Below are 18,363 nucleotides of genomic sequence, written 5' to 3' on the forward strand. Positions count from 1 at the left end.
TGGAAATTGCACTGAGAAGTCCTTCAATTTTTCAAGCTCAGGATTGGACACAAAATCGATCATACCAGGTTTCATGAGCAAGTTACTATATTAAGTAGCTTATTCATGTTTTCTGTATGAATCAGTAAATGGTCAACTATTTTCATTAACCTCAAATATAGAGAATTGCAGTTGCAGTCAATTGTAATGCACACAGTCAGTTACAGACAATAGATTGTTATTATGCATTGTTTGTCTGGCCAACTTGTGACCAAATTGGGTCCCATGTGGCCCGTGAACTAAAATGAGTTTGACACCTCTGCTCTAGTCTTTACAGTTCACAACCTGCTCACAACTCAGAAAATCAGAACAGGACACTTTGGTCAAAACCTAGTAAGTAAACATTTTATTGACCTAAAACATGCACATATGGCTGATAAAAAAGTATCATTGTATGTTCAAAAGAAACAAAGGAATGTTGAACTTTATGGAAATACAACATACATGGGTCAAATATTCATATCCCTTTTGCATTCCTTGTCTGCCATAAGAAAAAGTACATGGACTCTTGACGAACGTCTGCTTTTGAACTTTTGAACTTGGTAGTGCTTGGAGTTTTCTGAATATAAATGCTTCTCCAATTGCAAAGTACTTGTTGGTATGGATTCTGCGGTCTGACTTTGAGAAAGTGCATCAACATTTTTATGCAATGGATCCTCAATGACACGTGGGGGCTACAGTACCTGACGAGCGGCTGCTTACACTGGACATTTATACAGTAGTTATTACATGACTGTAACAGCAAATATAATTTTGTACTAAAATCTGTAATACAACTGTCCAAAGGCAAGGTGTCGAATTGTCTTTTTACATCCAACTTACGCTGTGATTCGCACTGCAATGCCATTCAGCATTTTGTCTCAAGTAATATGGAAGCCAAATCAATGTTGATGAACTATGGGAAAGAAACAGACCTACTGCGTATACACAATACAAAACAATTACAATATCTTGTATAAAAGATAGTTTATACATATGTATGCACACATGCTCACATTTGATACAGACTGTACAGTTTGTATGTGTGCATTGTTCTAGTCTAACACACATAACCACACACACACATACACACACATACAAGTGTCTATTTGGCTGCACTTTTCAGTCCTTCCGTTGAAAGATAACCGTTATCCGCCTCCCGTTCCTCCAGGAGGCCAGCTTATGCCCGTCTTTTCTTTTTGCTCTGTAGATGGGGGGGGGGGGGGGTTTCTGAAGAAGGGAGCAATTCAAACACTGTCCTCCCCGCCGCGCGCCGCATGCACGTTAGGTCGGAGGAGGCAAACCGCCTTTATCGCCTCCCCTCGCCTCCTCTTTGCCCGCAGCGGGGCTCGTGCCGTTGACAGTCACCTTGCGAGTGTTGCCGCCCGCTTTGGAGGCCAGAGAGTGTCGCTGCGTGTTGGTGGGCACAGTGGGACCGTTGGAGCTTTGGATGGCGGGGGGGAGGCTGTGGGGCAGGGAGGCAGCGCGCGGGGGCTGGCCGGCGGCGGCAGCAGCGGCGGCAGGGCTATGGACCTTGTCGCTTTGGGAGTCACTCTCTGAGGCGGGGCTGGTGTTGACGCCGTCAGAGTGGCCCTGCGCCACCGACTGGGACGCCGCCCTCCTGCGCTTCCGGGTGGGTTTGACCAGGTACTGCAGGGGGATGGGTCCGGTCTGCAGAGAGGGGGACATATCATCAGGACGGAGAACAGGGACTTGGGTTTGAGAATCTGTCCATATGTTCACAGTCTACTGTGGTTCTCTTTCAAACTATATCAAAGTATTTATAAGATTTGAAAAAAAGTCCAAGGCAACTCTTCTTATGATTAATAAAAAGCCTTTATTCTATCATGGCTAGTTCAAATTCGAGCTTGAACTAGCCATGATAGAATAAAGGCTTTTTAATCATAAGAAGAGTTGCCTTGGACTTTTTTTCAAATTTTATATGGACTTTCCCCTATTGAGTTCCAAAGAGCACCTTCTTTTTTAAGTTTTTAACTTTGATCCAGAGCGTCGTAGCCCTCTCCTATATTATCTTCTTTCAGTATATCAAAGTATTGTTACACCTATTGTAATGGGGACTACCACAGAAGCGGTTTTAAGTACTTTGCCAGAATGTCTGTCTGTGCCTGTGGACAGACTAAGTGTTTTTCTCAGTGCGATAGCATCAAAACCATGCAAGATGCACACACAAAACTTTGGAGGTATGGAGTAGTCTCCCAATAGCCAGCTGTAGATACGATAGATCCACGTCTGGAACACAACTCTTGAAAAATGGTTAATGCCCGCCCCAAGACACACAAAAAAAGGCATGACAGACATATGAATTGACCAACCACGGATAGCATGCCGGACTTCCGTAACAGCCCAGCCAGTCAGATTTCGCCGCACGATTCCTGTCAGCGGAATCCGGAAATGTAACTTTTGATTCAGACCCTCCATCGCTTGAAGCATGCTGACGTAAGACGTTGGGTCTGACCACGTGAGACTAGGTGTGGAGTTCATATACTAAAATGAAGGCCGAGTTCGAAGATGGGTGTGGTCCGACTAAGCGAAGGGGGCTGGAAGTATCCCCCCCGCCCCCTAATTTAATTGTGGCATCTCCAGGAAAGTGTCTCTTCATGACATTGTAGATTAGAGCCATCAGCTTTCCAAAATCATACAGATATATCTATTTTCTAATGCTCCCTAAACCATTACAGCTCATTTCTATTCTGTTTTCTATCAAAGTAGCATGAGCTGTAGTGATCCCCCCCCCCCCCTCTGATATTTAACAGTTGAGTTCCCTCGTTTTTATTGCTCTCGGGACAATTTGTTGCCTGATGTATTGTAGCCTATGTATTGGTCTAAGGTTCAAAGTTAAGTTGGATAAGGCTACGTGACACACTACAAACCCTCAGACCACAACCCTATGTACACCACGGTGTGTGTGTGTGTGTGTGTGTGTGTGTGTGTGTGTGTGTGTGTGTGTGTGTGTGTGTGAGTGTGAGTGTGTGTGTGTGTGTGTGAATGTGTCCTGTCTTGTTTTGGTGAGCTAAACGGAGACCACTTCCCTTAACACATTTAAAGTCAGTCTAGTTTTCTTTATCAGGGATGCAAACTCACCAGAGTGAAAAAGGTGACAGATACTAACTGGCAGACACAAAACCACTCAAAATCATTCAATCAAGTGCCCTATTTTGGGATCAAAAAGGTGACTGTCACCTAAAGTTGACTAGTTTGCATCCCTGTTTATGATTCATTATCTGTATTTTTTTAAACGAAAATGAAAAAGAACACATGATGGGAGGGAGGGGGAGAGAGAGAAAATCATAGGCTTGGCACCCAGCCTGTAAATGAATTTGAACATTACCGTTTAATCAAATGGGTGTGTTTATGTGCAGCCGCTGTATGGAATGTCCTTATTGATATAAACGGTTGATGCATTTGAACAAATCTGACTCAGTAGAGCCTTTTGGAAATGAAGCGCATGCCCAGTTCACACTTTGATTCAGCTTTGATCCCATATTTCATGTATGCATTCATGTATTCTAAATTAACATGATTGCCTCCGTTAGTCAGGGAGTTTGACTAAACGACAAAGTGAGAGTCACACTGAGATGAGCAGTAATTGGGTCAGAAGAATTGGTGCCAGATATGTTCACTGATCGCCCTCTGGCTGCCAAGCATGCAACATCAAAACACTACATCTTCCAGAGATACCTATGCTTTACAACACCTGGGGCCAAATGTATCAAACTGTGTATATTTAGGAGTAGAAATGTGTGTACGCCCAAACAAATCTCTAAATAAAAATGTCACCCAAACTTTTCGTGTGTACCGTATACATGTTTTATAGAGCTCAACAGTCACGTGACTTTACGTAACGTTTCCAGCCCAGGAAGTGAGTTCCGCATTCATTTTCTCCATAGACATTTAGAGCAATGTCTGAAAAAACAGGGTAAAAAATAAAATTTTCAATCCCCCGTCTTTATTTTTTGTTTTTGCTCCAACTGAAATGTTTTATGGTCACTCACGATACAGTAGGTCACGGGTTGGCTTGGTAAGTTGGTTCCAGCCTTAAAACTCGTTATATAAGGATTTTTCTAAATGTCTATGGAGAAAATGAATGGGGAACTCACTTCTGGGGCAGGAAATGTCATGTGACTGTTCAGCTCAATACATTTGGCCCCAGTACTTTTCAAATCAGACATCATCCTTTCCCCGTTCCAAGCTAGTGTGAAGAGTAAATACTCCATCATATTGGTCATGTGAAGAATTCGAGTGAGCTGTTGGAAAGTCTTAAAATAGAAGTGAAGTTTGGTAAATGTTTGTGCTCCATAGTAAACAGTGTAGGCGCCAAATGGGTCATGGTTTGTTTCTTGTATGATTATTTGAGTGTAATATTGTATGTGTCCAGGGGGCGTCGCTGTGACGACTACCTGGGCTCAGGTAAGCTATTTAATGCTCTTTCCACTGGGTGTCGTTAGGTGTTTGAACCCGGAAGGGCGAACGGTTTTTACCGCACTGCGTGCTCTCGTGCCGATAATGTTTGTGCTACATTTGCTTTCTGTAGAAAAGAACTTTGCTGTATTCACATCGGTGAAATGGAATAAATGGATGGGTTCCGAACATCAAGGACAAGCCTTCTTCGTCGTTCTTATACAGCACTCAATGCAATGTTATCGTATATATTAACATCAGCACAGCTAGCGAGTCAGCCACAACTCAACCCGGTAATTCAAGCACCTCGGTGGCTTACAGTATAGGGCTGTGAGCCTGCCTCAACAAACAGTATTATACTGTATAAGGCTGTCACTCACCCGTCTCCACTCATAGAAGTAGGCAATATCCATTAGTGTGTAATAGTCCTTCAAGGGCTCGTCTCCATACAACACCTCCACCTGTAACAGACAATTAAACCAAGTTAAAAGACAGCCATCTGCCAAGTATCCATTTCACCCCACAGAATGTTCTCCTTGACTCAGTAGAAACAGCCAGACTACTACTGAGTGTTTAGAGTCAAATAGACCATAAAAAGGAATATGTTTTGGGCATGTTCTTAATGTAATTTTATGTGACTCTGTGTTTTTATGGTTTGAGCCCCTGAAACCTAAGCCGATTTTCTATCGTGTGATAGACAAAGTTTTTTGAATCTTGAATTGAATCTTCAATCTTGTGGTTGACCTGTCCAGTAGTCTCGCTTACCAGACTTCCCGCCCTTCCGGGAGAGAAGTCTGGCTGCATGGAAAGTTTGGAAACAGGCTGCTGGTATAAGCTCTGCCTTTGGTGGCGACCATTGGCTCCGACCCGCTCTCTGACTGACCGGCTGCGACCATATATGGATTTCCTTTCCGCTCCCTCCGTGACGAATCTGTCTATCTCAAATGCCTCTGCCGCTGTGTGTGTGTCGAATCTGTTGATCTCAAATGCCTGCGCCGCTGTGAAACAACATCAACAATGCTAGCTCGTTGTTACAGGCTGAAAACAATTGGATCCCCCGTTGTAGGGAGAGAGTCTGGCAAGTGACACTAGGTTAAACCAAACAGAGCATTTTCCCCCCGCAATTCCAGAATGGAGATCAGCGCTGCCAGATTCTCTCCAGGAAGGGAGGGAAGTCTGGCAAGCGAGACTACCTGTCCAGTGATGATTGCCAAACCAATGTCCACACAAACCAATGGCTGACGTCACACTCACTCAGTCTGTCCATTTCTTTTTCCAGTCTATGGGTCTTGTCTGACGCTCGATCCAATGTCAAAGTATGTTACTACTGTCAAAGAACTACCAAGCAGTGATCCTCTTGACTGGATAGTGGCTACTGTGCAGAATTGGTTTGACTACTTTCACTGGGACAATACCCAAATACTAAATTGTTCTAATCATCAGGAATAACATCACATTTGATCAATGAACGCTTTGTATTGTACACACAGTTTGCTACAACATAAATGAGGTCAACGTTATTGCTGTGTTACTTTAAGGGTGCAGCTGGCAGGGTGTGAGTGTCTATAGATTACCCGATAGCTGCTGGGAATATCCATCTTGCTCCGGAGGAACTTTGCTAAGTGCATGACGGACATGGCTGCCGGGCACTGCAGGAAGCGCTTCCCATTGGCCTGAGGACGAGGGACAAGAAGAAGTGAGGAGACACTATTCCAGAGCACCACAAATATTTAAATTGAAAGTGTGTGACTGTGTGTGTGTGTGTGTGTGTGTGTGTGTGTGTGACTGTGTGTGTGTGTGTGTGTGTGTGTGTGTGTGTGTGTGTGTGTGTGTATGGGTGGGTGTGTGAGATGTGTGTGTCTATGATGTGTGTTTGAAGTACTGCTTCACCCATGTTTCCTTCTAAACTGAGATCAATCTTTACCTTGTCTCCATCCATGTCTGAACGTTGCCTATCATTATTCCTGTGGGCAAATAAAGAAAGATAAATAGAAAGAACTTGTACTGGAGAATAACTGTCAACTCACACAAAAACACACAGAAAAACATTTGATGTTCGGTGCAACTTAAGCACAAGTAAAATAATATTGTGGATGCCACTGGCAGTTTATAATCTATCTATCCATCTGTCTACAGTCAGGCCCATAAATATTTGGACATCGACACAATTTTCACCATTTTTGGCTCTGTACACCACCACAATGGATTTGGAATGAAACAATCAAGATGTGCTTTAAGTGCAGACTTTCAGCTTTAATTTGAGGGTATTTACCGGTACATCCAAATCAGGTGAACAGTGTAGGAATTACAACAGTTTACACATGTGCCTCCCCCCCTTTTTTTAAGGGACCAAAAATAATTGGACAAACTGTCCCTCTGTAAATTCCAAACCTTTTCCAGGCCTGGAAAACTAATTTGAAAATTCCATAACTTTTCCAGGAATTTCATGACTGTGGGATCCCTGTGTGTATAATATGGCTCTAATGGAGATTCTTATAAAATCTGGAGTAACTGCACTCTTCATTTTGGTTTACGCATCAAGGCCAGATGATGACTGAAATTTTCCAGCAGCAGCAGCCAGTGAACAGGCACAAAATCAGGAATCTTTACTACTGCATCCCCCCTTGCCTTTATTTTTTTTTATTTTTTAATAGAAATACAAAAAGTGGGGCTCACTTGTTCCTCTCGTAGAACTGTATGGACAGACTGATGATTTCATCCTCTGCTATGTTAAACGTCTCCACCACTTCCCCTGGCTCCAGCACGCGGTTCTCTGCATAAAAGTCCCGCCGCCGCTTCATCTCATCTGAGTTCAACACAAAACACACATCAGCAAAACACATGCATCAAAACACACATCAGCAAAACACATGCATCAAAAACACACATCAGCAAAACACATGCATCAAAAACACACATCAGCAAAACACACATCAGCAAAACACATGCATCAAAAACACACATCAGCAAAACACACATCAGCAAAACACATGCATCAAAACACATGCATCAAAACACATCAGCAAAACACATGCATCAAAACACACATCAGCAAAACACATGCATCAAAACACACATCAGCAAAACACATGCATCAAAACACACATCAGCTAAACACATGCATCAAAACACACATCAGCAAAACACATGCATCAAAACACACATCAGCTAAACACATGCATCAAAACACACATCAGCAAAACACATGCATCAAAACACACATCAGCAAAACACATGCATCAAAACACACATCAGCAAAACACATGCATCAAAATATGGGGAATTAAGACTGTAAATGAAGTGCACTGCCTCAAGCAACATTCTCTTACCTTTGAATAACCCCGGAACAAGCTTATAAACAATATCTTGTAGAGTTTTGTCCGCTCTGAAAACAAAAATACATTTTCATGTAGGTTTATTATGGATGATGATGCACTTTAGTTTGCTTTCAGAAATGCACGCACCATACAGTATAAACCGCCTATGAAGAATTACTGCTTACCTGATGCTGAGCTGTGGACATGTCTTGTGTACCTGGACGTCACATCGAGGACAGAACTTGTTTGTCTCCAGGAAGGCAACAATACATGTTTTACAAACTACACAGAGAGGACAGAGAGAGATCAAACGCCAAATCACTGCTATGCATCACCAACATTTCACCACATTGTATAGTATAGTCAGCCTTAACAGGAGCATAGTAGTTGACGACATATTCAAACAAAGTAGACCCACCTATTCTCTGACCAGTTAATCAGCCTTATAATTATTAAAATCAACTGGAAGGTGGGGTGACAGTACACCTACCTCCTCTCAGCAGTATACCCACCACCTCGTTATCACCACACTACTGAGGTCTGCTCAATTTGCATATCCACTAATTGTCAGGTCTATGCTAATTTCATATGGGGGGGGGGGGGGGGGGGGTAGGTAGGCTAAACAGCATTTGCATGCATTTAAGATTATGCACCACTATGATATGAGGAACTTACAGGAGTGCAGGCACTCTACAATGGTCGTGGCATCAATGAAGTAACCAGCACACAGTGGGCATGTGAGATGAGGATTGAGATCTGTGATTTTAATCCGGTTGGGTTGCATTTTATCCATCTGGAAAGATCTGCAGGGGGAGCAAATAATAATAATAATACCAGACATGATTACAGACTAGGCCTGCAGTATGAACATGTGGTGGTACAACAGTCTTGTATAAAGTGCAGTATGCTTGGTCAAACTACTATATCTCCCCCTATGGTAATGGTAAATGAGTCTGCATCTCGTCCTTGGGACAATTAATAGGCTGGAAAACCACAACAATTGGAGCTGATGGCGTCCAGAAACAAATCCAATGATATGTTGTATGGCAGCTTTAGCGATAAATGACATGTTGAGAGAGGGGCAGCGGTGGGGCTGCCTGGTACACACACAGGAGCAGGCTATATTGAATCGCCCCTGTGTGGCCTCATCCTGTGCATCAACCAGCACACTGAGCAACAAAGAGCGTTTCAATCCGTCTGACGAGCAACCGAGGAGCGATAGATAAATATATTCCGCACAAACACCAACACTGGAGGGGGAGAGACACAGAAAATCACACTGGTACACAAAGCAGCCATCTTAAATCCACTGACAGGGTTGTATCAGAGGCGAACAAGAGAGGCTCCATATGTGACACACCGTGCACTTTGTGTGTGTTTTCGGGCAAACCGGCGGCACATCGCGTTAGATAAATAGCAATCGCCGTTGCTTGGTTCCTACCTGATATGACATAAAAGTTCCCCTCTCCTCCCAGCGAGGATCCAGGTAAATTATTTGGACTTGGGCAGAATTTGCAGCAGCGCCAGAAAATGGCTTTTTTTCAGCACCGTCAGAGGACTGCCCATTTTGGATCACGTGATATTATTTTGTCGCCTTGTTCAAGGGGCATACAGGGTTTCCACTCCAGGCTACGAGACTCTACAAGAAGACACTTTTCCTTAAAACATACTGTATATTTATTTATTGACTGCTAGGAATTAAGAGCCAGCCAAGCTAAGGAATTAATTAAAGGTAAAAAAAAAAAAAAGTGTCCAGTCTAGAACCATATACACTGTGTATGTCAGCCTACTCATATATGGTTCAGACTGGCCACAATTTTATTTTTTATTTTATTTTTACGTTTGTTTAATTCATTCCAAGCAGTCAGCTGTCTGTCAGTGCGGCCACGCCCTCTGTGTGGTCTGAACCTGATTTTACTTTTAAGATAAATTCACCCAAAATTCTCCTAGACAATTGAAGTGACCAACTTTAAAATGTAAAAAAAACAAGGCCAGGTCGAAACCTGGCATAGGGCCGGTGTGCTCAGTAAAGTGCAGAACTCTGCCAAGGTGTAGAGTCATTTGTGTTCAGTCTAAAATTTTGGCCCCTTGAAACCAGATTAGAGGACCATTTACATTAAGATTAGACTGTTTTTCAGTCTTAACCATCAATTTGCTGAGTGAGTGGCACTGCTCTTGCCCAGATGTAGCCATATAGGTAAAACACTAATATTTTCTGACTCACCTCCACCACCACCTGCTGATGTCTATATTATTTAACCATCTCATTCTCTTTAACAGTCCAACATTAAATCTATCAAATAAAATTAAAGCAAGAGCTTGTCCTCAAATAAAATGAATATAGTGCAATTCAAAATAAAATAGTAGAATAAATTAAATTCAAGTCACTTTCAGGAGGAATACCAAAAACCTTGTGCAATGTCAACTGAGTTTAGCAGCAGTCCAACATAAAATCATCATCTTACAGTACAATGGTGTGCAATTTACAGTAACAGTGCTCTTAATTTTGGAGAAAGACAAAATGCTCCATGTAAGATGGTCACACACATGGACTGTACACACATCATCCAGACACAAGACTGTTAGTAGCATCCACACCCAACATGGGTCCATGTAAAAGGATGGGAATGCGCACTGGAAGCATGTGTGTGTTTGTGGCCATCCGTGCATGTGTTGATGTGTAATCGTGTGACAATAAAGACGGGCTTGTCCGTCTGAAATCGTGGAATCGACTGGAATGAGGCACGCGACATGTTTGGAAGAGTGTGCTGACGTCAAATGACGCTCCGCTGATGGGTAATGTGGCTAATATGTTAGCGGCTAACTGTTACTTGTCGTTACTTTACATGGCAGTAAAACGCCACCGAATGACCAAATTGATTTAACTTTTAACCATCTCGATTTCCACTTTCCATACGGACCGCCAGCATTGGTTAGTTTATAACGTGACTATATTGTAACGTGTTTGGGTAATCCAGGTATTACCTGTATGTGATGTGCAACCTAAGTGTCTGGATCGCAGCTAGGAACTGATGTGTGTGGGTGTGTTCCTAGGGGGAAGGGGATGTATGTGACCAGCGGCCGGGGCGGAAGCCAGTCAGTGCCATGCGGGCGAGCAGACCGGTTGTTGTGTCTAGAACTAGCGGTGTGAAGCTAGCTGCTAGGAGCTAAAGAAGCCTGTGAATAAAGAACCTGTACCAACTATAACTCTCCGTTCCTTGGCGTATCACCGATACGCTACATTGGTGTCAGACAGTAAAGCGGTAACGCCTCTGATTCGGCCGAGAGGGGAGAGGGTGAGGAGGAACGACGGAGAAAGTGCGGAATGGAGCGGCTAAAGATGAAAAGGGAGGTGGAAGAGTCTGAAGCCTCGGTGTATCCGGAGAATAGGGGGGAATACAGACGGATGAAGGAGGAATACAGACTGATGAGGGAGAACCTCGGGCGGGAGGAGAGCGGAGCCGAGCCGGGCCCCGCTGGCAGACAGGCGGGGAGTGACGAGGCTGAAGCACGGCACGCGACGGCGGGGGATGGCGCCCGCAGAACCAGGAAGGACGTGCTCGTCCCGAAATACAACGGTAAAGGCGAGTGGGAGGCATACTGCAAGCAGTTTGAGGAGGCTGCAGAATGGAATGGCTGGACGAGAAGGGAGAGAGCCAGCCATCTCGTGATGTCCCTCGAGGGCGAGGCTACGGCGTGCGTGTCGGCAATAGCGGATACAAAGGACTTGGATGTGGTGATGGGGGCCCTGCGGAGACGCTTCGGACGATGTGAAGAGCAGGCCATCGTAGCCGCGGAACTGTGTAACAGACGCAGACGGCAGGGTGAGTCGCTGCGTGCACTGGCAACAGACATTGAGACTCTCAGCCGGCGCGCATACAGCCAGCTACCGACGGAGGCGCTGGATGGGTTAGCCCTAAGCTACTTTGTCCAGGCCATCGAGCCACGGGGTCTAAGCCAGAAGGTAACGCTGGGACATCCAAAAACACTGGGAGCAGCGCTGGAGTTGGCGCTGGAGATAGAGACAGTAGAAGGCTGGGATAAGAGCAGCGGCATAATGGAGGCCGCCCCAGTGGTGAGAATGGCAGCGGAGAGCCAGCTACAAGAAGAGCCAGCGTGGAAGACGGCCTTGGCAGAGCAAGGCAACATGGTGAAAGAGCAAGGCAACATGGTGAAAGAGCTATCTGAGTCGGTGCGCCAGTTAACAGAACAACTGCTCCGAAGCGCGACCCTGCAGCCCACCCCACGAGACAATACCGGGGCCAGGGGGCCCGGGGCCATGCGCTGCTGGACCTGTGGACGCCCCGGGCATCGGGCCAGAGAGTGCCGCGGAGGAGCGTGGAACCAGGGAAACGGCGCGGGGCCCGTCTAAGAGGGGCGAGACGGGCCCCCTACGTCATATTCCCTATGGCCACGTCACCGTTGGAGGGGGCCCAGCGGTACAGACGGGGAGGTGGGGCGTCGCCTTCCCCCGAAGCAGACGACATCGCCGGCGCTGTCAACATGCAGAACGGGCCGCACACGATGAACGGCTGCCATGTTCAGGTCCGCCTGCAAGGGAAGCCCTGTGTCGCCCTGGTGGACACGGGGTGTACGGCAACGCTGGTGAACTACAACATGATGCCAGAGGGAGCGCTTCTGGAGCAGCCAGCGGACCAGCTGCTGAGGACAGTATCCGGTGAGTTGATGCCGATGAGGGGAAGGGGGTCCGTGATGATAACTGTGGGGGGACAGACAGTGAACTTTCCGGTATGGGTAGTAGAGATGGCGGGGCCCTGTATCTTGGGGGAGGACTACTTGACGCTAAACCAATGCACAGTAGACCTAGGGAAGAGCACACTGACGTTTGCAGGGGGGCCGGTAGTCCAGATGGGTCACCCTCCCACCGCTCCAGGGGAGCAACCAAACGTCAATAACATCACTGTATACCGCGTCACAGTTGAGCACGGGCCCCACGCGGAGCCGCAAAAGAGACTGTGTTGGACATGTGGAGAGCCGGGCCACGTGGCGAGGTGGTGCAGAAGCGGTCCCGGGAGACGGACCGGGTATGCGGGACAACGACATGGTCAGCAGGGAGCCTGCTGGGCATGCGGCGAGATTGGACACCTGGCTAGAGAGTGTCAAAAGGCTGTCGGGGACCGGAGGGCAGCGGGAGAAGAGAGACGTGCAGGCGGCGGACAGGTGAGACTCTGCTGGACTTGCCGTTCGCCTGGGCACTTAGCCAGAAACTGCACTGCGCCCCCCACGGTTGCTGTGCGGAAAGCCGAGGTGGAGAGCGAGGCCGGTTGTGTTCCCCCTGCTGTCCTGAACACGCCGTCCCCTGGGGAAGGGGGGCGGGAGGACGACCGAGTGCAGGAGGTGGAGGAAGACGAGGAGGACTGTCCAGATGTGGATCTGGAGGACGACAGAGCGACCATCAAGGATGTCGACGTGAGTGAGTGGAAACGCAGGCAGGCGGAGGACGCGGAGATCGGTCCGGTGCTTGCGTGGGTGGCGGCCGGACGCCGGCCCCCTGTGAAGGAGACTCACATGTTTTCCGGTGCCACGAAAGGACTGTGGAACATGTTTTCCGACCTGCGGCTAGATGAAGACGGGCTGTTGGAGAGAACAGAGCACGGGGTAAAAGGGAGGCAGGCGGTTGTACCCGGTTACCTGCGAGAGTTGGCGCTTAAGGGGGCACACAAGGGCCCTGGTTCCAGTCATTTTGGGCCCGAAGAGACACTCACCCGCATCCGTGGACATTTCTACTGGGGCAAACAAAAGGAGGATGTGCGAAGATACTGCGATGCGTGTGAGGACTGTGGGGCACAGAGGGGGGACCGTGCTGACTTACACTGCAGAGGATTAACCCCACTGGGGGTTGAGCGGGACTAGCGTGCTTCAGGGGGGACAGAAGCTGTAAAAGGGGGGATGGAAATGGGGTTTAAATGAAAAATTAAGAAGTTGCTGGGAAAAGAAAAGTTAAGGAAAATGTGGGGGTTATTGTTGAATGGGCTATTGTGTTGAATTTAAATGAATGTGTGAAAAAGAAGGAAATAATGAAAACTAGACATTATGGAGTGCCTAATGGGAAACTAGACATTATGGGGGTACCTAATGGAAAACTAGACATTACGGAGTACCTAATGAAAAACTGGACATTATGACGGGGGTGCTGAAAAGAAAAGACTGGTTGTTGGGGAATTATAATTTGATGTGGTGATGGGAAAAATGTTGTGTTGGTGTGTTTTGGTACAGGGGGATATGTGTGGGTTGTGGGTGTCGACGTGGGCGTCGAGCTAATGTTGGGTGAGGAGTATGTAACGTGTTTGGGTAATCCAGGTATTACCTGTATGTGATGTGCAACCTAAGTGTCTGGATCGCAGCTAGGAACTGATGTGTGTGGGTGTGTTCCTAGGGGGAAGGGGATGTATGTGACCAGCGGCCGGGGCGGAAGCCAGTCAGTGCCATGCGGGCGAGCAGACCGGTTGTTGTGTCTAGAACTAGCGGTGTGAAGCTAGCTGCTAGGAGCTAAAGAAGCCTGTGAATAAAGAACCTGTACCAACTATAACTCTCCGTTCCTTGGCGTATCACCGATACGCTACAATATTTATAATGTTTATAACGTGCTCCAGCTTCCGGTTTATACTATCAGTCTGAATACAGCCAGGGGTTGCAGTTATAAATTGTCACGACGTTAACAACTAACCAATGCTGGCGGTCCGTATGGAAAGTGGAAATCGAAATGGTTAAAAGTTCAATCAATTTGGTCATTCAGTGGCATTATACTGCCATGTAAAGTAACGACAAGTAACAGTTAGCCGCAAACATGAGCTACACTATTTTTATTTTGTGACGATTGGGGCGCGTCGAGGCACGTAGCGTGCGTCGACGTCATCGATTACGTCGACTCGCCGGGACAGCCCTAGTCCGAGGAGCAAACGATTATTCACATTCACAGCTGCTTTACATTAGGACAAAAAAGACGATACATGTCAACTCCTCAAAAATCGAATCAATAAATTCCTAGTCGGATCGAGAGAGGCACCAGACGGTGAAATGTCCGACGACCGGCTCTTGTGGAACTCTCTGAACGAGCTAGCCAAAATATTAGCCAGAGGTGCATTACCGCCACCTACCGGACTGGAAAGCGGAAAGACATTACATCGCCTGAATCCTCCGTGAATCCGTGCTAAAATGGTCTGGGCGACAGAGTGGAATGTAAGGGCCCTGCTGTGCATTCTGCACACCGGCCCCAAAAAGCCTCCATTCTGCTCACCTGAAAATACAAGTCTCCACAAGCCCTGAGATGCCAAGTTGACTTGAAAAGACGTAATACTTACTGGACATTTTACTGATGTCATGCTACAGCACCAAGCATCGATTGGTGGCCCTCTGGCGTTATTGTCATTATTGTCCAGTGGTGAGTGATGTCATATTAGTAAACAAACACAATTCATCATGCAAATGCCCCCAACTGATGATATCATACCCCACAATCATTGAGTGGAAGGACGGATGGACAGGCAAGGTCAGAAGCGCCTTCACCATGATGATGTCATATAAGTAAACAAACACAATCCTTCAACTGCATGCAAACGCCCTTACTGATGATGTCATACCCACTGATGACGTCATGGCCCACAATCATTGAGTGGGACAGATGGACAGACATCTATTCTCTAAACTTAAAACTATCTTTGACATAAACATCATACAAACATGTATCTTCATCTAAGGTGAAATATCAGTGCTACAATCTCCCAGAACACTTCCAACAATATATTTTGCAAAAACTCTTATTCAACCAGACAGGCAAATTATCTACATGTCCCCAGTTGTCACATCACCAGAGGGGAGTATTCTATTAAGTATTCACCTTATGCAGCCCTGCCAACGTGACCCATTGTCACGACTTCCTGTTCAAAATGCAGGTTGTTTTACCTGCTCAAACTAGTCTGACTCACCTGGTCAAACCTAGTTTGACTCACATATGAGTCAGACTAGGTTTATGAGTCACAGGAAGTGTAAACACAATCAGAACTTCCGATTGTGTTTACACTTTCTATTAGTCTCTCAAGCCAGACTGTCTCTTCTACATAAGGTGAATAGAGGGGTTTCATTCTGGAATGCCAATTTTCATCTTATAGCCAGCAGACACTCCTTATCTAGAAAAAACTTGAATGCTCACCTGCATGGGTAACTAGATGCTAAGCATCTGCATTACTGCTGTGTCTGTTTTAATCTGACTCTAATCTAACTCTAAAGTCAGGCAAAATTTTGGCTAGGGAAAAACTGGCATGGTCATTTTCAAAGGGGTCCCTTGACCCCTCACCTCAAGATATCTGAATGAGAATGGGTTGTATGGGTACCCAAAGTGGAGAACGTGGTTGCTCTCTTAGAGACGATGATAATGATGATGATCATCATCATCATAGTAAATTGATATATTTATATGGACAAATATATCAATTTGTGATGATGATGATCATCATCATATACGTATATAGTCCCATATACAGTATATAGTCCCGGCCAAATATCGTGATATAAGATATCATACAAAATTATGTGATATCGTATATTGCGATATTTGGCCGGGACTATATCGCAATATTTTAATTTGGATATTGCCCAAGCCTAGAGGGACACCTCTCCTCCCCCTCGTCCTCAGACTCTTCGGGAGGCTCGGAGTCGGAGTCGCCGAACACCTCGTCTTGGTAACGAAACACGTCGTCGTGTACGTAGAATTGTGCGATGCTACCCTCGGGTCCCAGCACAAAGGTTTGCATTAACTTCCTCATGGGCTGCATGTCGTGTTGTTTGAGTGTGTAGTAATGTCGGACAAACTCTTGCCCAACCAGCTGGGCACTTGGCTTCAACATCACCATTTCTTTGGTCAATGTGCTTACCGGTTTCAGCTCTTCTTGCTCCATCTCCGTCATCTCCATCTTCAGTTCCACCGCAGCGGCCTCAGATGCCTTCTTGACCTCTGTCTCGGTGCTCGGCGCCACTCCTTCCTCCCCCTCGCCGGGAACCACCATCTGCGGGTAGGGTGTCTGTTCGTAGAAGCCAACAGATTCTTCCTGAGCCACGTCAGGAGAGGGAATCATCTCCTCACACTCATCATCACACTCTTCGGGATGCTCGGAGTCGCCGAACACCTCGTCTTGGTAACGAAACACGTTGTTGTGTACATAGATTTGTCCGATGGTACCCTTGGGTCCCAGCACAAAGGTTTGCATGAACTTCCTCATGGGCTGCATGTTGTTTGATAGTTCGCCCATCACTTGCACCAGCACACCAAGGTTCAGTGTGGCATGGGCGTCTACGTGCATGATTTTGGTGTGACAATCGCGGAAACTAAGCGCCATCACCTTCTGGATCTCAGATCGTCCATAAACAGCCTCCACTGGTTTGCCGTTGCTGTCCAGGCCGCCATGCACGTATGATGCGTTCTTGCTATAAAGCTTGTGCAGGTAGTTGGGGGCCTGGACGAGGAGTGTGTAGTAATGGCGGACAAACTCTCGCCCGACCTGCTGGGCACTTTGCTTCTCCATCACCATTTCTTTGGTAAATGTGCTCTCGGGTCCGAGCACAAAGGTTTGCATGAACTTCCTCATGGGTTGCATGTTGTTGGATAGTTCACCCATCACCTGCACCAGCACACCTTCGTTCAGCATGGCGTGGCCGTCTACGTGCCAGATCTTGGTGTGACAATCAAGGAAAATAAGCGCCATTAACTTCTGGAATTATAAACTCAAACCTGTTTTGACCCGGTCCTACTTATAGCCTCTGCAGGGAAGGATTTATGATTATCACTGATGATGTCACTGATTTGTCATAATGTCTGATCTGATCACTTATGCATAGAATTGGTTGGTCGCTATTTGCCCAAGTGGCTTGCGCTGTTCCACCGGTCCTACTTATAACCTCTGCATGGAATGATTTATTTAATCACTGAATATGTCCCAATGTCTGATCTGATCGCATAGGTGACGTCACCAGTGATGTGACTCGAGCACTCCGTGAGGATGTCATCAGTGATGTCACTCGCGGCATTCCACTGAACGTGTTTCCTTGCTGGACTGTAATATGGGAGGCATGCTGTATGACGCGGTGTATAACATAACTTCCGTCACAGCCCAGCCAACCAGATTTCGCTTCCAGCATCTGGCTGGAGTGCATGAGTTGCCCAAGTTGCACCCGTCCTAGCAGGAAAGGATTTATGACTTCACTGATGATGTCACAGTGAAATAGTCTGCAGCCAGGTGCACCAGCTAACATTTTATTTGTCCTCCGCACTGAAAAATGTATCGCAGGACTTTTATTTAGAAAAGCCTTTGACTTGGTGCAATGCGGAATGAAGTTGAATGAAGTTTCTCCATATGAAAAAAAAATCACACCCAGGTGAGAAGTGGTGCAGACAGCCTATCAGTCTGTCATAAATCACTGATGACATCACAATTGCTTAAGTGACACATACTAGTGATGTCATTTACTATATGACATCACTGATTATGTCACAATGTATATGACATCATCAGTGGGACATCATCAGTCACCACTGGCCCACTCGATGATTGTGGGACATGACATTATCAGTCACATCACTTGATGATTGTGGGGC

General features: G+C 46.3%; 1 protein-coding gene across 1 annotated transcript; it reads right to left on the reverse strand.

Annotated features, from left to right (window-relative positions):
- Positions 1-320: 320 nt before the first annotated feature.
- On the reverse strand, positions 321-9,297 carry LOC310793547 (polycomb group RING finger protein 2-like). Its single transcript, XM_083655360.1, has 9 exons — positions 9,196-9,297; positions 8,430-8,557; positions 7,940-8,036; positions 7,767-7,822; positions 7,114-7,243; positions 6,362-6,401; positions 6,012-6,110; positions 4,818-4,898; positions 321-1,689 (listed from the first exon to the last, which is right to left on the reverse strand). The coding sequence occupies exons 2-9, from the start codon at positions 8,545-8,547 to the stop codon at positions 1,303-1,305; spliced, it is 1,008 nt and encodes a 335-aa protein (XP_083511486.1). The 5' UTR covers positions 8,548-8,557; positions 9,196-9,297; the 3' UTR covers positions 321-1,302.
- Between the last annotated feature and the right edge of the window lie 9,066 nt (positions 9,298-18,363).

The sequence above is a fragment of the Poromitra crassiceps genome (assembly GCF_964638095.1).
Source record: "Poromitra crassiceps genome assembly, chromosome: 19".
Taxonomy (NCBI): Eukaryota; Metazoa; Chordata; class Actinopteri; order Beryciformes; family Melamphaidae; genus Poromitra; species Poromitra crassiceps.